The 24,779-nt window shown below is 40.4% G+C and overlaps 2 protein-coding genes across 2 annotated transcripts; one reads left to right on the top strand and one right to left on the bottom strand.

Annotated features, from left to right (window-relative positions):
- The first annotated feature begins 4,952 nt into the window (after positions 1-4,952).
- Positions 4,953-11,893, top strand: LOC308076323 (interferon gamma receptor 1-like). The gene is made up of 7 exons (XM_080416560.1): positions 4,953-5,335; positions 7,583-7,703; positions 8,165-8,346; positions 8,539-8,711; positions 9,501-9,690; positions 10,659-10,786; positions 10,887-11,893. Exons 1-7 carry the CDS (start codon positions 5,272-5,274, stop codon positions 11,337-11,339), a joined length of 1,311 nt encoding a protein of 436 aa, XP_080272686.1. The 5' UTR covers positions 4,953-5,271; the 3' UTR covers positions 11,340-11,893.
- A 2,916-nt stretch (positions 11,894-14,809) lies between these two features.
- On the bottom strand, positions 14,810-23,711 carry ltv1 (LTV1 ribosome biogenesis factor). The gene is made up of 11 exons (XM_080416551.1): positions 23,525-23,711; positions 22,351-22,482; positions 21,474-21,680; positions 20,886-20,973; positions 20,207-20,336; positions 19,261-19,480; positions 18,811-18,938; positions 16,708-16,841; positions 16,469-16,521; positions 16,049-16,255; positions 14,810-15,210 (listed from the first exon to the last, which is right to left on the bottom strand). Exons 1-11 carry the CDS (start codon positions 23,525-23,527, stop codon positions 15,097-15,099), a joined length of 1,416 nt encoding a protein of 471 aa, XP_080272677.1. The 5' UTR covers positions 23,528-23,711; the 3' UTR covers positions 14,810-15,096.
- Positions 23,712-24,779: the final 1,068 nt, after the last annotated feature.

Below are 24,779 nucleotides of genomic sequence, written 5' to 3'. Positions count from 1 at the left end.
TGATGTTTGGACAAAAGCTGTAGGAGTAATATCCAAAAATGTTCTCCTGGTGGCGCTATAACAGGCGCCTCTGGGCAGAGGTTTGGCTTTGGCATCCAGGGTGTGTGTGTGTGTGCACAGTTTCGCAGCGACCGGGCCAACAGTGCCGGAGATTAGCTGCTCACAGACAGACGGACAGACAGGGTGTAGACACAGACTTCTCCATAAAGCCCCAGCAAAACAGCTCCTCCAAATCCCGGTTTCTTGTCAAGAGCTATCAGAAAAGCTCGGTGGAGTCCATAAAACTACAAGTGGTTAAAGCCAGACCAGGCCATCAGATTGTCCACACAGATTTGCGAATCAGCAGAAATTCTACTCACGCTGATCTAAATCCTCAACATGCCTTCAATCAAGAGATTAACAGAGCCATCAAGCCTTGGTTCTTGATGATGGAGCTCATGAGGTCAGCATCTCTTCCTGTCTTCCATCACATGCTGCACATCTATAGAAGATTGAATGCATGCTGTATACACAGAGATATGTATCTTGATATGACTTTTGTCATATACTGTCGAATACGGTTGTAGGTCAGTGTGTATTGTGAAGACCAGCTGTCAATATTACCCTGCACTATGCCAACAAAACAGAACAAAACAAAAAAATTATACCTTTTCATTTTTTTTAGCTTTGTTGTGGGTGTCATATTTTTCTGATGGTTTAAACATAGAGAGGAATCATTTTATCACATGAACCCTAGCGTCCATATTCTGGGCATGTCATAATAGGCAACCATTTGGTGAAACAAATGTGAACATTTGACAAAATAGCAAATCTACAAGCTCACATTGAGGCGTTGTGATTTACAGTATATATTATTCAATTTATTAAATGTAAATGTAATGTAGTATTAAAAACTTTGAATCAATGTCATGAACATTTCCCAGATTTATGTTTCTTTTCCTACAAAGCCAAAATATTTACAGTACGACCCCAACTACAGTAAAATAAAATTATATCATTTTATAATTGCTCACAGGCCCTCATTGGAAACAAGACCGCAAGGACTTTCATGAATGGACCTGTTAAAGGAATTATTATTATATCAAGAATCAATAATCAGTCTATTAACTTGTATACATTTCCACTGACACTTAATGGTACTTTTGGACTTTCGGGGAACATTTCCATAAAAATAGCAAAAAGAAAGTAAAAAGGAAGTGAAGAACGTGACCTTGCAAAAGTGACACATTTTCTAGTGGTGCTCAAATAAGGTTAATCTCAGCTCTCTTCACGTAGGCGGCATAAATAAATAGATTAACACTTGTGTTAATCTATTTATACTGTTAATCTATTTATACCGCCCACTTCACACCCTGTGTGAAGTGGGCGGTGTCTTGCTAGCTAATCACAATACTGAATGGAGTCAACCAATCATGTACAAAAAATAAATACATTTCCATCATAAACGCTCTTTATGATGGAAGAAACCATAACTTTAAAAAAAAACAAATTTATGTTTTTTTTAAAGTTATGGTTTCTTATATAGGGCTATGCACATGTGTCATGTGACACTGGCCAATCACAGTCCTGAATAGACTGTGATTGGCCAATCACGGTGCAGGGTTAGGCGGGGTACATTTTTGGCCAATCACAGTGCAGGATTTGTTGTACAAATATCCAAACCTCACTTATAGGGGCGGTTTCACCGCCCAAAAATACCTCAAAATTGTACTTGCGCTTAGTTACTTTACACTGACAATATGTTCTGTTGTTCTTCCGCATAGTGCTTTGATGGCACTTTGATCAGCGTCACTTCCAAGGTACTGGAGAAAGTAATTCATGAACAACTTTATGGGTACATCAGTGACTCCAAACTACTGCATACTTTTCAGTCCGGCTTTAGGAAGTCCCACTCAACTGACTCATCAACACTCTTTTCTCATTTTATCAGATCTGAAATGGAAGCTGGCAAGCTAAGTGGAATGATCCTAATTGATCTCCAAAAAGACACAGTACACCACAGCTTACTTTTTTAACAAACTTTCAGCCTTATGCCTGAGCTCTTCCAGCTTAAATTGGTTCATGTCGTATCTTTTGGACAGGGACCAAATCACAGACTTTCAAGGCCATCTCTCAAAGGCTCTGCCTGTGACCCATGCGGCGTCCCGCAAGGGAGTGTCTTAGGCCCCCTGTTGTTTCTAATTTTCATAAACGGCCTCCAAGCTGCCTGTTCTGTTCATTTGTTCTTGTACGTACGTGGACGATTCAGCCATCCAAACCTCAGATGAGGATGTGGAAAAGTTGGCCTGTCTTTCCATGTTGAATGATACTGTATGAATCTGGTCGAGCATCATACTGCATTGAAGCAGGTCAAACCAATGGATAACAACATAATCACATCACACTCTTAATTAAGAAAATGACTTCTACTCTATTTTGGCGTGCAGCCTTAGTCCAGATGTTTTGCACGATGGACAGGACACACACGATGATGACCGTGATCCAGCTGTCAACAGCTGTCTCAACGCGGCCCTGCAGGTTGCACAGTGCTCTGGGAAAATGACTGGGATTTGTCCTTGGGGGATTATTTGCCCAGGCGTGCAGACTGTATAACTGTAATTACTCCTCACGTGGCACACTGATAGACAGATATTGTGAGCCACTCCCAGTAACTGCATATGACAGTGGTTCTCAAAGTGGGGTCTGGTGACCCCCAGGTGTCATTGAGGGGGTTCCAGGAGGTCTCCACCAAAATGAGTAAATACAACATCAAAATCAATGTAACCACTTTAACCTATATATATAACCATATTTTATACTTCAGGTATTCGAAAAATCATGTTGGTCCCGACCCACAGGTTGAGAACCACTACTATATGGCTCTGAATGCTGGAGAATGACAGGAAACAACCTCTCAAAACTGTCATCAAATCCACACTCTAGGCCTCAGGACCAACAACACCACCATCTCCTACCATCAACTGCTGCCATCAAGAGAACATAATAGACACATATCACCATGAGAAGGCAGTGGAGATGGACTGGACACAACAGGATGTTACAAGATGAAGAGCTGCCCTTCACCGGACACCAAAAGGAAATCGACAGAGAGGAAGACACAAAGAAACCTACAGGCGTCGAACAGTGGAGGGAGAACTCAAAACCCTGAGGCTGACCTGTACTGTAGGCTACCATTGAAAAGCTCACCCAAAACAGACAGATCCTTTGTTGCTGCCCTACATGCCAATAGACATAAAGGTCAGCCAGAAAATAAGTACGGCTTACTTACACTGACCAGTTTCACCTGTGTCTGTGCAGTCTGTACCTGGCAATTTGTACAGTCTGTATATATTGATCCATAATAGGCTACTGTTGATGCTCTGTACATTATATACAGTATGCCCATCTTACTGGGGCTATAGGTTGTCACCTGTGCCTGCATTTATATCTATGCATGCCTGTATTTACATATCTATGTACACGTTGATCCACATTAGCCTGAAACTCTGTACATATGTCTACTACGCGCCCTTTTTACTGGTGGTACGAGATACATGTGTAGCTACACTTATCTTATACCTATTTGCTCAGCCCAAGTGCAGATGGGATAGGCCGGTCTAGGTGTACATACTGTATTATGTGACTGATACACTGTCTGTCTGTCTGTCTGTCTGTCTGTCTGTCTGTCTGTCTGTCTGTCTGTCTGTCTGTCTGTCTGTCTGTCTGTCTGTCTGTCTGTCTGTCTGTGATTACAACTCCAATACAATTTGTCATGGTTCTGCAAGAAAATATCTTTGTCTTTTGTTTTTTTGGGCGGTGAAACCGCCCCTATATGTGAGGTTTGGACATCCCCCACCCATTGCACCCCCCCAACCCTGCGCTGTGATTGGCCACCAGTGTACCCCCCTAACCCTGCACCGTGATTGGCCAATCACAGTCTATTCAGGACTGTGATTGGCTAGTGAAACATGACACATGTGCATAGCCCTATAAATAGGACTATGCACTTAAAAAAAACACATTTATGTTTTTTTTTAAGTTAGGGGTGTACAATGGTTGGTCCACAATATTACTTTTCTTTAAGTGAACTTCCATCACTGTGATGACCACTGTGACCACACCGCCCACTTCACACTGGGTGTGATTTTTTTAATTACCAAATCTGCACACATTTGTGCAGATGGGATAGGCCGGTCTAGGTGTACATACTGTATTATGTGACTGATACTTACTGTCTGTCTGTCTGTCTGTCTGTCTGTCTGTCTGTCTGTCTGTCTGTCTGTCTGTCTGTCTGTCTGTCTGTGATTACAACTCCAATACAATTTGTCAGGATTCTGCAAGAAAATATTTTTGTCTTTATTTTTTTTTAATTACCAAAGGCAAGGAATTACATGATGAATGTGACACATTTGTGCTAGGAATAGAATAGTTTTAGAATGACGAATGACCAGGCCATGCCCATGGCCATTCATATCGAAAGTAGGCTATTATTACAATACATGCGTGTGTCTATATTGCATGTTACCAGCAGGGGGCGATTTGCTTGTGTTGAACTGAGCAGAGTAGCCTAGCTAGCCTATGTCTATCAGTGGTTCTCTAAGTGGAGTCCGGGGACCCCCAGCCTCCCAGGGGTCCTTGGAGGGGTTCCAGTGGGTTCCCAGTGAAATGTGTATCCTTGGCTATTCAAAAATAGCAGATATACAAGCTCACACACGCACGAGCTTGTACATATGCTATTTTGAAGGAAATAAATCTCATCTGGGGGTCCTTGGCACGAAATAACTTTCAGATGGGGGTCCGTGGCCAAATGCATATCAATTTGGGGGTCCTTGGCATGAAAAAGTTTGAGAACCACTGGCCTATGTGTGACCTGTAGGAGGCGACACAGACCATATAACTCTATGAGACAAACCGGGTAATTTGCTCACCAGGTGATTCACCTGTGTCTCAGTTGTCAGGCGGTTGTCCTACAAAAGGCTGTTTTTTAGATCTCTATGACTTGGTATGCGATCGATTAGCCAACATTAGAGGCAGAGCCTACCATAAGACAATCAGGGTGACTCATTTAGTTCTTCTCAGCCATAGCCTTTCCTGAGAAGTATGACAATAAGATAGCCGGTTTAATAAGGAAGTGGAGGGGCTGGACTTACGGGAATCGTCTGTCTGAGAACAGAAGAATGGTTTTAATAATGTTTTTTAACGGCCTATAACAAGGAATAGGCTATAATCCTGGATTTAATTTCTTGGTCATTTTTTTTAATTTAAAAGCAGACCCACTGACCAACCGGGACCATGCTGTTTGATATTTCTGGTTCATTTTCAGTTCTTGCTTTGGTTGCAGGTGTGATCTCCCTTGGTAAGTATACATTCCACTACTTGTAGCCTACTCATAACGATATAATAGGCTAACTGTGTCCATTAGTCTTAAATCATTAGTAATAATCCTACAGGTAAATAATTACTCCTAAACCATCTCTCAAACGTGTGTGTGTGTGTGTGTGTGTGTGTGTGTGTGTGTGTGTGTGTGTGTGTGTGTGTGTGTGTGTGTGTGTGTGTGTGTGTGTGTGTGTGTGTGTGTGTGTGTGTGTGTGTGTGTGTGTGTGTGTGTGTGTGTGTGTGTGTGTGTGTGTGTGTCTTTGCTCTGTCCATGATTGGGACTGTGATAGTTGGCATACAAATATGATAATACATCTTCTTGGCAGAGTCACGATCCAAAGGTGGACATACTTTGTCATAATAAATACAGGTGTGACCTGCCTAACCCTGCTATGCAAGTTGAGTTAAAAATTTACTTAGCATTGCATGACAAAGATAGGTTAGATTCTATTCCTATTTAAATAGTGTGTAAAGAGTTGACATTTCTAAAGAATGCTGAAATACTGTGTTGGCTCAAAGCTATTAAAAAAACAGTATCAGACAGAATATGTCTGTATTTGGTTATTATTATTATTCAGGCTGCTGTTGTGGAATGGTGCATACCGTAACGGCTGCAGCCGTTACGGTATGCACCATTCCACAACATTCAGGCTGCTTGGGCAAGATGGAACCATGGTTCCATCTTGCCCAAGCAGCCTGAATTGGCAAGAAATCACTGCCTGCTTCATTCATCAATTGTTTATTGGTGTCAAAAGGGTACACGCATGCTTACACATGCTCTTACTCAGAAATGCCACTACACACACGCACGCACACACACACACACACACACACACACACACACACACACACACACACACACACACACACACACACACACCTAGGAGCTGCCCAGTCAGAGCAGCTCTGGTTGTTGTTGTTTAAGTGCCTTGCTCAAGGGCTCCTCAACAGTGGGTACTATAGTGATTGAGGCTGTCACGATTATTAATTTTGCTTGACGATTAATTGTCACTCAAATAATTGCGTTTAACGATTTAATTGTGTTTCTGTCGTTGAACATTATTGGAACATTATGAATAGAAATTACATTTCTGTTTGGCTTCGTAAACAAAAGTTGCACAGGGCAGATATGACATAGTAAACGTTAATTGTGGAAATAGTAGATCTACAAGCTCAAAACGTGTCGTGAGCTTGTAGATCTGCTATTTCCAATTTTCTTTCTAACATGGAAACGATGGATTTCTAACATGGAAACGATAATGACGATGCGATTATCTCTAATAATTGCGATTAGGCGATTATGTAATAATTGTGACAGGCCTAGTTAGTGATGGGGAGGGGAGAAATGTTCATTCACTTGCTGATTTCACAGAAATCAAACTTTGTGTACTGTTTGTGCAGCCTAGGCATGCATCAATTGCACAAACAGGTGTTGACGTGTCAGGAAGGATGCAGAGTCGTAAATGCTGGCTTGCGAGAACAATCTACTGATAATCTTGCTGATAGGCAGTGGTGGAAAAAGTACTCACATTTTTTACTTACGTAAAAGTATCAATACTGCAATATGAAAATACTCTGTTACAAGTTAAAAGTCCGGAATTAAAACTTCACATGAGTAAAAGTACAAAAGGATTGGTATCAAAATGTACTTGAAGTACCAAAGTAAAAGTACTCATCGTGCAGATTGCAGAATGTCCCATTTCACAAGTTCATAATGTATGCAAATATTTTGAAAATAGCAGATCTACAAGCTTCGCAATGCATTGTGAGCTTGTAGATTGGCTATTTTCAAATGGCCGAAATATATATGGGGCTTGAAGTGGTTAATGTATGTTTTGTTATAATAATCTAAATCTGCAAAGTAACTAAAGTTTTCAAATAATTGTAGTGGAGTAAAAGTACAATATTTGCCTCTGAGATGTAGTGGAGTAGAAGTAAAAGTACTGAACATTGGGAAATACTCCAGTAAAGTAAGAAATACCTCAAAATTTTACTTAAGTACAGTGCTTGAGTAAATGTACTTAGTTACTTTACACCACTGCTGATAGGTAGCCTGTACGCTCATCACTTCCAATTTCACTTATCTTGTATCCTCTATGAATGATGAGATACAATTGGTGTCCCGAACTGAAAATGTATTTTCTGTTTACTAAAGCGTTGGAGAGATGGGGAGACCCCTGTTACTGAACAAACACTAAAGCAATTTAATTTTCCATCATCTTTGTAGTGCCACCTCCTCCAGACAATGTCACAGTGAGCTGCCACAACTTCCAGACAACTGTCTACTGGAACTACAGCAAGCAGCATCCACAGACTAGCTTCAAATTAATCATCGGCGGATCAGCTGGGTAACCCTTAATACTGTAACTAAATATTGTAATGAGATCTGTATGAGATGTGTTTTTGTGTGATGTCAGTAGATGTAGTGGACCTCCATTAGTATTTAGTGATACACTGATGTTTTGGCTTCATGCTGCCAAAACTGTAACCAAGTAGAACGGAGGCGCTGCGTCCTTCCGTTGTGGGCTCTTCACTGGCCACACCCAGATATGTGTGTGGACAGGAATGAATTGGCATAATGACAAAATTGGGGAGAAAAGTTGTGTAAAAAAATTGTTGGCTAATAAAAATTTAGGAAAGACAAAAAAAGTCCTACTATAAATGTGTGAAATCACTGTCCATGTTTTATATACTGTACATCATTCATTGTATCACACATAGTTTTATTTTTATAACTGACATTCTATAGCTATTGTTTTTGTATACTGGTATTCCTTTGTTTCAGTTCTATATATTGTGTGTTTTCAAGGTACAAGGAGATTGAAACCGACGAGCATCACTATAACCTCACCTCGTTCGTTTGGGAATCTGAAAGTCGTTTCTCTGCTTTCCATTCTGTGAAAGTATTTGCCTTAGAGGGGAAAAATGAATCCAAAATGGTTGAATCCAAAACGTTCAGCTTTAACGATTTAAAGACGGTTGATATAGAATGTAAGTAATATACTACAGTACCACAGTAGATGCTGGCCAAAAATAAGAATCTTATTTTTACACATAAACTTCCATATTACATCATTTGTGATGAAGACTTTTGTTTCAAAGATACTCTCATAACAACATATGATCAAACCTGTGACCTTCTGGTTGTATTAAGAGTTGAATTTCAATTACATCTGATTGTAGGTTACTTGGACTTCCCTCCTGTGGAGCTATCTGTGAATGATTTGACGGCCAAAGTGGAATTTCGCAACCCCCATCACTACTATGAAACACTCAAGCAGGCCAACAGTACTCGTGAACACCAATTTGAATTCACTGTTCACCTGTTAAATGATACAGACAACCATGGACAACAGGTAACTTCTTTTTTTGGTACAGCCCGCTTGACAGACCACAACATTATATTTGATGGATGTTGTTTACCGTAAGGGTAATATGGTACCCTCAATAAAGGCGGTCAGTCAGTATAGCAGTCCAATGACAGCAGAATCAGCAAAGACAGCTGTGTATGCTAGGAAGGGAACCTATAGTCTTATAGTGTTAATGTAATTAGCCCACTTATCGCGTTTTAACCCAGCAACCCTATGTAAATTACACCACAATTACACCGCTACTGAAAAACGTCCCAGCCCAACAGTAACGTAACTAATAATTGGGCCGCACGACCCGGAAATTACAGTAATAACCCTAAAACGGGAGCAAACATTTTTTTCAATATATATATATATTTTTTTTTTCTTTGGTGGCCCACCGGCAGTCTGGTGGCCCGTAAATGGCGCGGCCGTTCTGGAATTTTCCCGAATTTCCCAGTGGCCAGCACGTCCCTATGGACCTCCCTTCGTGTGGATTGTTCCCCTGTGTGTGGATTACTTTTACTTTCTGGATCTAGTACCTTGTGGATTCACCCATTGATTTATACCTTGTAGACCTGTAAACTTATTTGACAAGAGGCTTTTAAAAAGTGAGAAAGGAGAGAGAGGGAAAGTGGAGCAAAAAAGAGTATAAAAATAATTGTCCATCAGGTGTATTAATATGTATCGCCTGAAATTCCTGAGATGAAGTATGAATTAGGCTTAAGATCTGAGAGCAATTTTGATTATCGTTTAACTAATTCGTTTTTGTATCAACTTTCCCTTCCCTCCCAGGTGGAGGTAGGGCGTGAAATAGAGTGCCCCATGAAGAACAAATTCTGCACATATAGTTTCGACATATTTCCAGAGATGGAGAAGTACTGCATTAAGTTAGATAAAGGACTGATGATGGGTGACCCGAAGTATCATGTTCTCTTCAAAAAGACTGGCCCCATCTGTGCTAAGGACTCGGAGACTGTACAAGGTATGAACTGATGATGAATTGGGAAATGTCCTTTTCACCCTACTTATATAGTTTAATTAAATTAACAGTTTGACCCTGTGGAGAAAAAATGCTATCCTGTAAAAAAGGACTGAACACGTCCTGTGCACTCAGAGTCCTCAGAGCAGCGGTTCCCAATCTTTGCTTCTGGGGGGTCCCTGGAACGAAATATTTTGAGATGGGGGTCGGCGGCGGCCTAATACATCATTTTGGGGGTCCTTGATATGAAAAGGTTTGAGCACCACTGATATATAGCAGCATACGTTTTTCAGAAACCTGTTAGGATTGTTAGTAGAACCCTAGAAGCAAAGATTTGAGTTACAAATGTTGGCTTTAAAAAATATATATATTCAAAACAATTTTTCACGATTATTTTTTTTTTGCAGATCTACAAGCTCTGAGCTTGTAGATCTGCTATTTTTGAACAGCCAAAGAAATCTTAAAATGACACAGATGCGTTCCCGGTCTTAATGGGTTAATATAAAACCATTTATGTGAAAACAAATATGATAGTACTTTTTATTAAAAGAATGTTTAAAAAGAGTTTTCATTGTGATACTGATAAATAATATGCTGATAACATAAAGTACTATGTTAGTTCCTTTTTATCCTAGCTGGGACACAATTAATTGATTGATTGATCATTAAAATAAGGTATGCCATTCGGCTGCCATGTTAAGTGGTCAGATGGCTGGGCCGTGAACGGTTTTGGGGTTTTCAAGTGGGCCCTGAGACAGAAAAGGTTGGAGTTGATTCCTAAACATACTGCATGTAAAAATGGTGATTATTATAAATTGCCCCAAAATACATTACAAAATTAACCATTAACTTACTAAACTCCCAAGTAGATTGTTAATGTTAAGCTTTAGGATTTTCATTTTAAATCTGAAAAAATCTGGAACTGTAGAAAGTGAATTGTATGATTTATTTTTGTTTGTTTTTTGTTGCAGACACCAGTCATATCATCATAGTGGCTGCTGTGCTATCACTCTTTGTAATTGGAGGGGTTGTGGTGGCCTTTATGATCGTCAAGACACAGGCATGGAAAGTGATTCCTTCCAGTCTACCAAAGGCTTTGGTAAGTCATCAAATGTAAATATTACAAGACAGTTGTATTATCTGATTTGTTTCCTTATGATGTCAATATCCATTCATTTTCGTTTCATTTTGTTCCACAGGAGCCAATCGTCTCAAGCATCTACGGGAATGTAATGTCCATCCCCTACGAGAGCGTTTCCACCGCCAGCGTCACAGAGCCAGACTTTACCAAGTCTGACAGCAGCCTGTCGATTGTCACTGCAGAGGAGACGGATCGCAGTGAGACTCAAACCAACGGCTCCTGGTCTGACCCTTCTCCAAAACCCATTGGTTCTACTACGCGCGTGGAAGGCGGGCTTTCAGAGAGCAGTAACCAGCGAGAGTCTAAGGAGACGATGCTGACATCGGAGACCTTTGATTCAGAACGTTGCTATGAGGAACGTTGCTATGAGGAGGACTCTGTGGAAACTTCTACATTGGCTCCAGAGGAGGAATGTTTTTCTGCCTATGACCGACCACACAGACTGGAGGTTGAGGTGGAGGTGGATGTGGATATGGGGCATGGAGATGTTGTGAAATGCTACAATCGATGACTGGGTACTTGGTTTAGCAAATGCCCTGCTACACACCAAGTCACATGCACACACATCTGGAATATGACTCGTATAAAACACTCATTCATTTGACCATGGCACAAGAGGAGCTGATGGGAAGTTCCTTGCTCAAGGGCACAAAGAGTAACTGACAAGGACAGGGGTGGGGGGTACTGATCTACTTGACTGGATTTTCCCAGTTGGTCTAGTAATAAACCTCAGCAACAAACCCCTTCCTCTCTAGAGTCTAGGCTATACCAACACCATCGTTAACTGGAGACAAGGACTTGCAATAAATGCTTCTGTGTACATTTTGGTTTAAATGACGGATACACTTTTTACCCTGTGGCTGTGCCAAAAGTACTGCAACGTGCCAACCTACACGGCAGACCTCAATGTAAATACATGTATAATGTTTGTTTTGGAGCTTCTCCCTTTGTATTTAAAACGATCAGAGTGGGTGTTCATTTCTGATTCAAATTGCTCATGTTTTTATTATGAATTTATTTTACAATGGTCAAGGTGGAAAAATAAAACAAGTTATGAACTTTTAATTGTCTTGTGACGCTGGATAATATGCTTTTATTTTCAAGCAGTATACAACACTTGCTTGGACTATAATTGTCTCCATTGGCAACTACATATCTTCAGCAAAATGCCATGTCATAGTTCCCCAAGTTCAAAACTTAGCCTCTTCAATTCCGCCTTTTCATGCTCCCATTAGTTCAAATTTAATTATGAGGATGATACTCAAATTTACATAGATCTCTCAAGTGTTTATAGTCCTATAGTTCTGCTGCATCAGTGCATTGAACAAATCATTCATTGGATGTGTCAAAACGTACAAAAGAAAAATATAATTGTTTTTGGTGCCAAGGAAGAAAGGCTGAAAGTCTTTGAAGGCTAAAGGCCACGCCAGAAATATTGGTGTCACTATTACAAATATTCCCATTACCCTCTTAAAGTGATAGTTCACCCAAAATAAATAAATATTTTTCTATCGATTAGTCACCCCATAAAGACTTGAATTCAAAATTTGATGACCGGCAGCAAAGAAATATCCATGAATTATTGGCTTTGGAATGCGACAAAAAAAAAAAAATCCATGAACTATCCCCTTAATGCCTTCCTCCTGTAATGGTTTTCTCAGGTCCCCCAAAAGAATCTAAAAAAATCAGACAGCTACAGGAGTTCAGCTGCTGGAGTTCTAACTAGAACTATAAAGTTACACATTACACCAATTCTCAGTGATAATTGGTGTAATGCAATTGGTGGTGCAATCAGTGAGTCATAGAATACATTTTAGAGGCTGAGCATTGGTGATCAAATCACATGGTTTAGGACAAATACATCTGACTTAACTTTACATTATGAACCCTCGAAGTCTCAGGTCGTCCGGGACCTGTCTACTAACTGTTCCCAGAGTAAAGACATGGCCACACATGGTTGGAACTTGCCTTCATCAAGGGGACTCCCTGGTGAAAGTCATGTAGCCAAAATGTCTGAGCTGTTTCCACTTTAACCATAACCATGTCATTTTAAAAGTAACCCTGGCAGAGTGCCTGTTTTGTTGCTTTTCTGTTTAATCTCCCCTACCAAAGTTCCCTTTTTATGCCTAGGTAGTGGTACAGAATGTCATTTATGCATTCTCTTTTCTGAACTACTTTGCTCTCAGTCTCATTCAATACAAAGGTTAGTCTAGGTCATTTTGTTTGCCCTCCTGAAAGTGCCATGTCATGTGAGTTCTGAGGAACCAAAACTTAGATTACCGGTAGTCACAGTACCACCCCATGAGTTCCTGACATTGATAATTTGTGCCAATGTCAGTGCGGGTCACCAATGACATTATGAGGGCCTATATCCAACCGCACGCCAGAATACTGTATGTTGACTTTCAAAATCTTGACGATTGCCTTCCTTGATGTTTTATCTGATATCAATAAATGTTACAAAGGTTGGCAGCAACAATGTTTGCTTTTGCTCGTTGACAGGCTGAAGTTACAACCATAAATACAGTACAAGTTATGGATTTTCCATGAACTTGGTCAAGGAAATGGGGGCATTCGAAGTGTTTGGAGTGTGATTTTTTTTACAGAGCAGGTCATGGAAACAATTGCCAAAATAAACACGAGTCACACACAAAATGACAATGGACCCTTCGCTAAGCCCCACCCACTCCACTCTGTGACTGGTGGTGCGAAGTTAGTCACACCCAGGCCTGGCAGCGCCTGGCAATCTCTGCTTCTCACCCATTGACTTGCATGTTAAATGACGGCTTTTCCCCTTTAAAATAATCGATCATTTCAGCAGCAATAGCTTCAAAATCTCTTCTAAATCTAGTCAACAAGGCCTGCAGTAGGCTATGCACTGGACAAATGTGCATGACATTATTTCAATAAACTAAAAACACGGGAAATGTTAGAGGGCGTAATAGCCATGGATACACGACGGTCGTCTGTCTCGACCGTCATGGATGAATTTCAACCTGGTGTTTGCACTTTCTCCATTTATAGCCCGTACATCTACAGAAACGTTCATATTTCAAACATAAAGTGCTTATCCCATGGCCATGGATGTTACATTTATGTACGGGCTCTCAAAAGTACCCGTATCATCCGTATTGTTCAATAAAAAGCATTTTAATCTGATCGGTGGCCATTTTCTCCATATGCTTTCAACTAAGCGACCCTATCGGTTGGTAGGTGTATTGCACTCTGATACATTATAACTCTATGAGAAAATGGCCACCGATCGGATTAAAATGCTTTTTATTGAACAATACAGAATATACGGGTACTTTTGAGAGTCTCGTGCATCATTTTAACATCCGTGGCCATAGGGTAAGCAATTTATATTTGAAATCTGAACGTTTATATAGATGTACGGACCGTAAATGGAGAAAGTGCAAACACCAGGTTGAAGTTGATCCATGATTGTAACAGGAGTTTTCATGTACCGCAGGGTAAGACTACAGTAACAGTTAATAAATAGACGAACAAATTAATGAATATACTTTAACGTGCGGAATCCGAAACAGGCAGCGATGTGATTCTGAATTTTGTTACGATTACGGTGATTAGTGACACCACCTGGGCGAGTGAGTCGTGTAACTTTCCCGACGTTAAACTGTGTATGTGTTCAACAACTCAGCCATGCAGCCTTGCAGTTTAAACGCAGATTTCAGCTTGGGAAAATAACCATCCAACGGTTTTGGGTACGTGGAATCTGTTGCTGGTTCATCACCATTGCGTTATCTGGTATGATTCCTGTTCTTGCTATTATGTTGCAAATTATTGTGTGTGTGTGTGTGTGTGCGGGCGAAATAACATTGACAGGCAGCTATGGCAGGTGACGAAAGCTTGCCAGACCTGTGCCAGGCTAACAACGGTTGCTAAGCTGGCATTGGACAATCGCTTTTGGGGTGGGGTTTAGCGAAGGGTCCATTGTATCATTTAATAAAGATCTCGAGGGACATAACACTTAGATTTATTCATTTTCATGACCGTCAATAAGAATGAAACCACTGTTTTGGATGGCACTTCCATGTATGCTGTGAGGACCATTTTGAAACTCCATCACACAATCTTCTGTGATGTGGTTATCTGAGAAATGGAACTCTCCAAAGCACCAAACGAAGCATCACACATCCTTTTAGTCCTGATCTTTGGGGTTCCAGTCTCTTCGTGGATAATCCCATAAATGGGAGAGAACACAGTCATTCATTGAGAAAAATACTCCCAGCTCCTCATCCAGCCAGCTAGGAGAGCTTCAAGCCCTGAACGTTTGATCGCAGGTTAATCATCTGTTTCTCTTGTCTGACTTTCTCCTCTTTGAATGCCACAGTGTTGGCTTTCTTCTCTGTTCTCCTCTCCTGTTGAGACAATATGGCAATTTGTGTCATTTTTGTAATGTAAAGCGCTCTGTATAAAAATATACACAATTCTGTCAGTATTAATACGTGTGTGAGTGGATGGATGTGACATACATTGTAAAGCGCTTTGGAGAAAGGCGCTATGTACTCTAAATGCAGTCCATTATTCCATAAGTACATTAACCCATTCAATCTGGGAACGCATCCGTGTCATTTTTTTATTTCTTTGGCTAACAGATTTACAAGCAGATCTACAAGATATACAAGCTCATAGTGCGGCACTGAGTGCCACGCTACAAGCTTGTAGATCTGGGGTTTTTTTATTTATCGTGAAACATATGTGCGGTATATATTTTTTAAGCGAACATTTGTAACTCAAATCTTTGCATCTGGGGGTGGTAACTGGAATAACATATTTTGAGATGGAAGGGGGGGGGGGGGGGGGTCAGCAGACAAATACATATCATTTTGGGGGTCCTTGACATGAAAGAAATTTGAGAACCACTGCTATTATAGCAACATGTTTATTTTTTTTTAATGTTAGGATTTAGAATACATTTGTAGAATCCCCAGAAGCAAAGATTTGAGTTACAAATGCAAAAATATATATGTATATTCAAACTATAGATTTACACACATTTCCACGACAAAAATAAATAAATAGCAGATCTACCAGCTCATAGCACGGCTATGAGCTTGTATATCTGCTATTCTTTAATAGCCAAAGAAATGGGTTAATGGTTAAGAATGATGTGAGGCCACAATAATATACTGTATAGACCTAAAACTCTCCCCCAAGTCAGAAATGTGACTCCTCAATATCTTGGCTCAAACCCACCTTGCGCTCTTCTTTGATGGCCTGTTTCCTGGCTCTCTTCTCGTCCTTGCCCTCCTCCTTGTTGCGTGGCTGGGTGCACACGCGCGGCAGGTCTGAGTCATTGATCCGCTCCATGCGCTCAACCTGCTTGGCAGTCAGGCCTCTGGCGGGTAGGACATCCAGGGGAATGCCCGTTTTGCTGGATACTCGGATGGGCTTGTCGGATGTCTGTAGCGGGACAGGTTAAAATTCATATACCGTAGTAACTTCACACAAGTCATTTTAAGCAACTAGATTTTCGGGGTGCTAGGCTGCTTGAACATCTAGATTTTCAGGGAGCTTCGTGGCCTGAAAGCTGAAAAGCTGGCATTACAGGTGCACGTAGAAAGGAACTCAAACATGTCAGAACAAGTCCAAAAAAGCACAATACTCATGACATACCTTTGGTGGATCTTGAATGATTTTGGGACGGTTGTATATATTTGAATATGTACCTAGAAAAAAAGAAAAAAAAGAAAGCATTACTTTCAGCAAAACCGGTTCCTGATTTCACCCACTGAGGATTGAGTATCAAAACTGCCGTCTGCCAACAACTTTCAACATCAGAAAACTCCCCAAGAAAAACACTGATGCAACATTCTGAATTTCTACAGCAAAAACAGCGGTAAATTCCCACTCACTGATGATGGTTTCACAGTCCCACTTCTCTGCTGGCGCTTCAATGACCAATGTCTCCTGTTCCTCTTCTTCGTCTTCCTCGTCCTCGTTCACCACAGCAAGTCCTCTAGGTCCCAGGTCATCAGGCCGCTGGAAACTAAAGCACAAACATCATCGCCATCAATGACTGATTGACTTATTATTCACTGTTCAAAACTACAGGCGCCATTCCCCAGAAGGCTGTGTAATCGTATCAGATTTTACTTCATTGTTCATACATCCTATCCAATAGATCAGGGACAGAGAGCAGAGATAAAGCATACTTTTCGGGCAACCATTTCAGACACAAGTCCTACTTACGGGGCGGCCATAGCTGAGTGGTTAGTGACCCCGCCTAGGGAGCCAGAGGCCCTGGTTGCCCCAGGTACGATTCCAGGCCACACCAGCATATGTGTCGATGAAATGAAATTTGTCCCTGAGCAAGAATCTTAACCCCTAATTGCTCACAGGCCCTCATTGGAAACAAGCCCGCAAGGACTTTCATGAACGACCTGTTAAAAGGAATTATCCTTATCCTTATCCTTATCCTTATCCTTACGAGCTGGCAAGATCTGCCACTAACAAACAGTGCAATATTATAGCCTTCAAATTATACCAACGGAAATATAGAATGAGTCAATAATACAAATAAAAAAAAACTAAAATAGAACAAGTAAAAAAATAAACTTGGCTTTAAAAGCAAGATCAAGAAAGAAAGAAAGAAAGAAAGAGGAAGTTCCTCAGTTATTACATTGTTATTTGACACCACCGTCACAGAATGAAAAAAAGTATTGCAGCAACACAAAAGTAGGAACTAGCTGCCTGCCATTCCATTCCAGTGATGCTGGTACATGTAGCTGCTGGTTGCTATTCTCAAAGAGGCCACAAGGTGGGCATCTGTTTATTGGTACTGACTGAAAGCCTTCATGTGAGAGAAAACACAAGACTTATGTACACAAATGGAACACACATCTTCATGGCAACAGCCTTTGTGTCCTTCATATTCAATATTTTCCTGCACAGTGCTGGCTGTTGAATGAATAATGTAACGATAGTGGGGATAATGGCTGGGACAAAGTTTGTCGTTAAACAAGGCTATTATGAAGAAGGAACCAACCTCACCTGCGTGTCTATTCAGTGACATAACAGTGAGCAACACCTCTTGTGCACATACAAGGAGGCTGCCTTCAAGTATCAAGGATTTCAGTTCCTTCCTTAGTATTGTTAAATGCTTTGTGGTTTGTCAGAAAGTGTCTTCCCAATTCCCTTTTTTCGCCATCGCTGTGCACTTGTTGCAGATGAGATCTTTTCCCATTCTGCATGGAAAATGTATGTGTTTTCTCTCTTTCTGAACTCATTCTCAAATGCAGTAGCCCAATACTAAAACGGGTAACACAGACCTGGACCATTCATATGCTGCCAGAGCCATTCCTATGCTAAATCATGCCGCGCTACTCACGTTATGATATTTGTTGGGGTTCACATTCAAATACATTACATTCATGTATTTTGCCTTATCTAGTCCGTGACCTGAAATTAGTTGGACAACCCTGGTATGGAATGTTTGGCCAGATTTTAACACTGCGGTTACAGGCGGTTGCGAGTTTCCAAAACAGGACCCGTGCAGGACTCTGCAGCAGAGGTGAAGATGGGTGTGCAGGATTTTGATCCTTTCTGCATTGACCTTTAGATGTTTCCCCCCCCCCATGCACCAGACATCAAGACACTTCAGTGCTCAAAAACGTTCTACATCGATTACGCCTGGCGAAATATCACAATTTCAGTTATCCCTGGACCATTTTAAGAGAGAAGTGAACATTTGTAAAATATTTAGTTCCAGCGACCCCCAGAAGCAAAGATTTGAGTTACAAATGTCCGCTTAAAAAAGAAAAAAAGAAATATTTGCAAAAATGTTCATGATAAAAAAAAATAGCAGATCTACAAGCTCATAGCGCGGCACCGAGTGCCGCGCTATGAGCTTGTATATCTGTATTTTTTAATAGCTAAATGACAGAGATACGTTCCCGGATTGAATGGGTTAATGGTCTTTTCAAACAATGACACGATAAATGATCACATGAACTCACTCCAACTCTTTCTGTGTGAAGTAGTCCTTGATGATCTCGTCTAACCGCATGCTGTCCGGGTTGATGTAGCCTTCCAGCTCAGCGTTGTCCAGGGCTCCAATCTCATCGTCATCAAACTGCTCATAAAACTGTGACAACACAAACACGTTGGTTTAGAGAAGAGTTCGGCCAATGACAGATTGTTTTGGGCTGATCCCAATTTTAGGGTCATAGAACACTGATTACAGATGTTTTGACCGATAATTTCTTAAAAGAAATGCAAGAATTCAGTAGAAACAAACATGCAGTGAAAATAGCCGATCTTCAAGCTCACAAGGCTATATAGACTATTTTCGGAGTAGAGATTTAGTGTAGAGGGAAATAAAGGAGGGGAACAAGTAAAGACCCCTATGGGAATGCAGTAAACGAAGTATATAGCGTTTAAGTGGTTAAATGCTGAGCTGAAGTCACCTTTTCGAAGCGGTCGTCCAGCAGTGTGAGCTGTTCGTTCCTCCTCATGACAGAGGAGGTCATGGAGTACTCTGTGAAGCGACTCTTGGTCTCCTCGTCCATGAACATGAACTCTCTGCCACGCCCTTCCCCATCGCCTTCCTCCCCAGAGAGACCCCCCTCGGAGCCGAAGTCACCCTCCTCATCCGTGTCCTCCCAATCGTCGTCGGCATCATCCCCTCTGCAAATCATTACACACAGGTGGAAGATGTTATCAACAAGGTCTATCTTGGAATATCCATTATCAAGGTCTGTACGGTCCTTGACCACTTAACCATATGAACCCTAGCGTCCCTATTCTGGGCATGTGTTAATAGGTGAACAATGGGCGAGAATAGGCATTTTCCCCGCTACACCAAATCTCTTTGACGAAAATAGCCGATCTACAAGCTCAGAACGCGTAGTGACACGTTGTTAGCTTGTAGATCTGCAACTTTCACCAAATGTGCAAAAACATATTTGAAAACCGCAAAACAAAGGGTATTAAATATAGTATATCATATGATTAAATATTCAATAATTATTTTTCACGGAATCAAATGTTTTATGGTTATGATTCACCAGGAGCCTGGATGGCTTGGTTACAGGCTTAAAACTATTTATATAAATATTTTCGGAAATCTCTATGGATAAATGAATGGGCTTTCGATCAAATGATTACGGTAATAACAAACCACTATAGTAAAGGGGAAACCTGCACTGCTAGCTCTAATGCTGCCCATAGCTAAGAACAGCACAACTGAGAAACCATTCACAGGATAATAATACTACAGCAAACAGAGAGCAAAACAAGTTATCAGTTAAATATTATGTTTCATTCTCTCAACTCTGTGTCTTCACAGAAGATGAAGTTGATTCTCTCCTCACGGGCAGGCTGTTCAATGAGTGTAGTTAAAAGGATTCTTACTCCTTCACAGCTGCCTTCGCATCATTGGCCTTGATGATGAAGTCATCGTCCAGTACGTTCTCTGGGTCATCGTAGTCGAAGTCATCATCCATTCCCGCTACAATGTCCGGGTCCAAGTCCAACCTGGGTCCTACGGGGCCACACATGGAACAGGTGGGTGTTAACACTGACAACCTCAAACAGTTCGTTTGCCATTTACAATAAACATAGGAACACAAGAATGTATCTAGTGCACATACAGATCATGCTGACATATAGCATTAAGGAATATTGAGAGAGACTATAGACATTCAAAATGTATCGCAACTCAAAAGGGAAAATGTCACAGCTTATGTCCCGGAAAAATGCAGTTGGTAATAAGCAATTATCATGATTCCACACAGTTTACCAATACACACTCATTTGATTTCACAGCTCCTTAAATACCGACAGGGCTGACCAAGGGTATTAGTATAACATCTGAATTCTTAATCTTTGCGTAATTCTCCTTTAATCACATGAAACCCATCTCCCCCTATTCTCGGGAAAGATTCACCGGAAATATCACTACAAGCTCACAACACGTCAAGCTTGTAGATCTGCCATTTCTGGTGAAAAGATTTGATGTAGAAAAAGCAGACCAAGTACAGCCAACTCAGGTCTGTTTCATTAAATATATTATAGAGGGTTTGCCTCTTACCTGAAATGGGAGCTGCTTTGTTCAGAAGTCCCACGGCCTCTTCAAACTCTGAAGCAAACACTGACGAAGGGAGGTTGAGAGTATGTACCTGTTTGTTAAAAAACACAAAAGTCATGTCTAAGTTTGAAAAAACAAGCTAATAGTAATACTCCTCATCACAATACTGATTTCCTGTCTTTATTTAGCAGAGGCACTGCTATCACTGTCTGCAAAAGCATAATCTGAAAGGTCATTTTTAAGCAAATGCTACAGCTAACAAGTTAACCAATAGTCATTATATTCAACCATCATAAAACATATTCCAAAGCAAAAAGAATGGCATTATTATGGCTCAAAACATTTTTACATTTAAGACTACAATCAACGACTTATTTCAATGCGCAAAACATAGTTTTAACCAATCTGCATGGTAGAGTATGTTAATACAATATAACTAGCACATCTGTAGTGGTTGGAGAGGGTCTCCCTACTCTTCAATTGAGAAATTTAGACACAGACATGTGTTTAGAATTATTCGACCTATTACGAGGGCCACAGCTACATAAAGGTAAAAGAAAACAACAATGGTTAGGTTCTCCAGAAACATACAGGTTTGCTATCCTGTAGGTCCATTTCCCCCTCCTCCATTTCTTCTTCATCCCGGAGGTCAACGGTCGCTGTGTCCAGGCGCAAGGGGTAGGACTGCACCAGCTCTGTGGGTCTGGAGGGCTCCTTCAGGTGCTGCAGGTAGTTGTAATCATCATCAAAGAACACGCCGAATTCCCTCTGCTCCTCTCTTAGCTTCTCTGTCTCCACCTGGGAAATACAGGAAATCACACTGTCACACTCAATGACAATATTACCAAGTTTCAACTAGGAATCCAAACAAGTGGCAAGGAGGTATTAAAAGGCATCATAATCAGACATTTAAAATATTTGTTTTAACCACTTAACCCATTAAGGCCTGAGGTTCCGATTCTACAAAATGTCTTCTAAATCCACCAAAGGACCACCGAAATGATATGTATTTGGCCGCCGTCCCCCATCTGAAAATATCTTTGTTCCAGGGACCCTCAGAAGCAAAGATTTGAGTTAAAAATGTTTGCTTTAAAAATATATATATATATTCAAAGATTTGCACACATTTTCTAGATTTTTCAAAAATAGCAGATCGGTGCCGCACTATGAGCTTGTATATCTGCTATTTTTGAATAGCCAAAGTATAAAATAATGGTTTAAGTGGTTACATAGATGCGTTGCCGGTCTTAGCACCGAGCACCCATCTTAACCTTGTATCCTTTTAGCCTTTAAGTCTTGCGGTTTACATTTCGGACTAATAATAAAGTATTCAATCAATCAATCTGACGCTGCCTTTCAGCCATTCGGCTGCCGTGTTAATAAGTGGTCAGATGGGTGGACCGCAAACACTTTTGAGATGGTCCAGAAAAGGTTGGGGGAACTACGGCAGCAGGCCAACTCTTCTCACCGGATTGGTGGACAGGAGGACGCGCTGGGGCGCGGTCTCGTCTGCAGCGAGCGGGTCCCTCTGACTTCTGTGGACCAGGTGGAAGTTCACCGCCTTCTTCTTGTCTATGAAGGACCTCTTCTTTTTGTGAGGCTGGAAGATAAGAGACCATGAGGGTATCATGGATCAGGAGTCAGGACGGTTGCATTATGACAGCATCATATGATGTGGTAGTAATAATTACATGCAGATATTTTTGATTTTGACTATCGAGTTAGATGGGATGAAATGTGAAAATACACTTTTTCACAATTTTAGCAAACTTAATAATAATAAATAATAATATATAATAATATAAAAATATATACATTTAGCAAATAAATAATGAGCCTACATCATAGTGATTGTCTCTTCTTATGTACACACTGATCTACCTTACTCCTATCTACCAATGCTATTGCTAGTAGCACAATTACATGTATGATTTATGTTGTATATATCATATTTATGTATCATAGATCAGTATTTTATGGATTTTGACACTTGCATATCAGTAAAAAGTCAGACTAGACAAAATACATCTATGATAGTCTTTCTTGATCCAAGGCTAGATGTGTGTAAGATGCTATTGACACTGTGTGTACTGTACATAGAGGCACTTAATTATCAGGTCTTAAGTTGGTACATTGAGGACAGTTTGGTAAAGATCTTCAGATCTCCTCCACTGCAGTGTGCAACAGCCAACAAACAGCCAGTGGTGTAAAGAAACTAAGTACATTTAGTCAAGTACTGTACCATTTCTTTTAAGGTATTTCTACTTTACTGGAGTATTTCCAATTTTCTGTACACTTCTACTCCACTACATCTCAGAGGCAAAACATGTACTTTTACTCCACTACAAGTATTTGAAAACTTTAGTTACTAGTTACTTTGTTCTGCATGATGAGTACTTTCTACTTAAGGTACTTTCAGCACATTTTGATACTGTTACGCAATTACATTTTTAATTCCGGACTTTTACTTGTAACAGAGTATTTCTACATTGCAGTATTAATACTTTTACTTAAGTACAAAACATGTGAGTACTTTTTCCACCACTGCCAGGTATAGAAAACAAGCTACTGTATGTTAGCTCTGGTTGGCTAGCTGATTAGCTCTTTAAACGTCGCACACAACAACAGACTAGTACACTTACCATAATGTAACGAGATTGCTGATGACTCTACGATGATGTTATCAATAAAGAAGCTCACGGCACAAACTATTAGCTGTTGTAACCCTGAATAATGATCTAAATGTTACAATGTGTCAATGTTTATAATCCACATAAGACTCTTCTTCACCACGCTGGAACCACCATTCATGGAAGGAACCATAAGGGGAAATACCGTAGGGTTGTGTTACTTCGTCAAAATACACCTTTTCAACTCGTTCAGGCGAGTGTCCTGAGATTATCTACTAAATAATCAGTACTACTATTTACTTTATATTCTATGATAGAAGTAATAATGTAGATGCGGACAGAATATAGTGTCACTGGACTCCAATGTCCCCTCCAGTCAACATTGTTGTTGGTATGGTCCAGAAGACGACAGCAATAGAACAATGATGACGTCATTGCTGATACTAGGCATACTGTAGTTGATTCATATCCTATCATCTTTTAGATTAGATCATACTTCAAATTGAAATGATCAAAATATGGAATTGTTTTTGACCTTTCCTTTATATTTTCCCCTGCCAAAGTAATTTGATAAGGATGAATTGAATACATAGGTCCCCAATGGAAACAAGCCATAGTGCTTTCTTGGGTTTATTCTTTAATAGCATTCTTTTGTATAGAACTGTAGCCTACCCCTGTGCTTTTTTTGCAAACTGTTAATAAAGTATTCTTTCAATCAAAAACCATGCACATCTAGACATCATCAGTGGTGCACAGTAGCCTACTCAACCCCAGCTAGTCAGTAGGCTACTCCTCCTAGGTCAAATATTACTCAACCACAAAGTTTAGTTACTCTGTCAAATTTGTACTTGAGTTAAATTACTGGAGTGCTTGCTTTTAAAATAATAAGTGTTCAAAAGTAAAAACTGGGCTTAAATGGTTAATTCATAATGTAGCTACTTTTTCCCTTCCTAGGATGTATTGGAGTCAAAAGCGCAATATTTGTCTTTGAAATGCAGTGGAGTGAAAGTCATAAGAATCCAAAAAACTAAAACAAATACTCAAGTAAAGTATACATACTGTAGATAAAATAAAATGTAGGTACATAAGTACAGTACTCAAGTAAATGTACTTTGTTATTGTACACCATTGCGTATCATCCACATAATTTCATGAAAGGACAGACAGTAATTAATATCTGTTCTGCCACATGTGTGAAAGGGGAACACCGGACGATATCGTGTCCTGAATCCCCGCAGGCCTGCACATTGTCCAGACAGACTAGACT

Source organism: Gymnoscopelus braueri (assembly GCF_963280865.1).
Source record: "Gymnoscopelus braueri genome assembly, chromosome: 2".
NCBI lineage: Eukaryota > Metazoa > Chordata > Actinopteri > Myctophiformes > Myctophidae > Gymnoscopelus > Gymnoscopelus braueri.
Note: the sequence above shows the minus strand (reverse complement) of the source record. Positions and strands in the feature narration are given on the sequence as shown.

What these genes read in the sequence shown, in the direction of transcription:
- LOC308076323 (XM_080416560.1), top strand. Translation starts at nt 5,272, where the DNA reads ATGCTGTTTGATATTTCTGGTTCATTTTCAGTTCTTGCTTTGGTTGCA. An exon ending in TGCAGGTGTGATCTCCCTTG is followed by an intron (nt 5,336 to 7,582) that starts GTAAGTATACAT and finishes TCATCTTTGTAG; the next exon opens with TGCCACCTCCTCCAGACAAT. An exon ending in CAGACAACCATGGACAACAG is followed by an intron (nt 8,712 to 9,500) that starts GTAACTTCTTTT and finishes CTTCCCTCCCAG; the next exon opens with GTGGAGGTAGGGCGTGAAAT.
- ltv1 (XM_080416551.1), bottom strand. An exon ending in GGACTGTGAAACCATCATCA is followed by an intron (nt 16,522 to 16,707) that starts GTGAGTGGGAAT and finishes CTTTTTTTCTAG; the next exon opens with GTACATATTCAAATATATAC. An exon ending in TCATTCAAGATCCACCAAAG is followed by an intron (nt 16,256 to 16,468) that starts GTATGTCATGAG and finishes GTCCCGCTACAG; the next exon opens with ACATCCGACAAGCCCATCCG.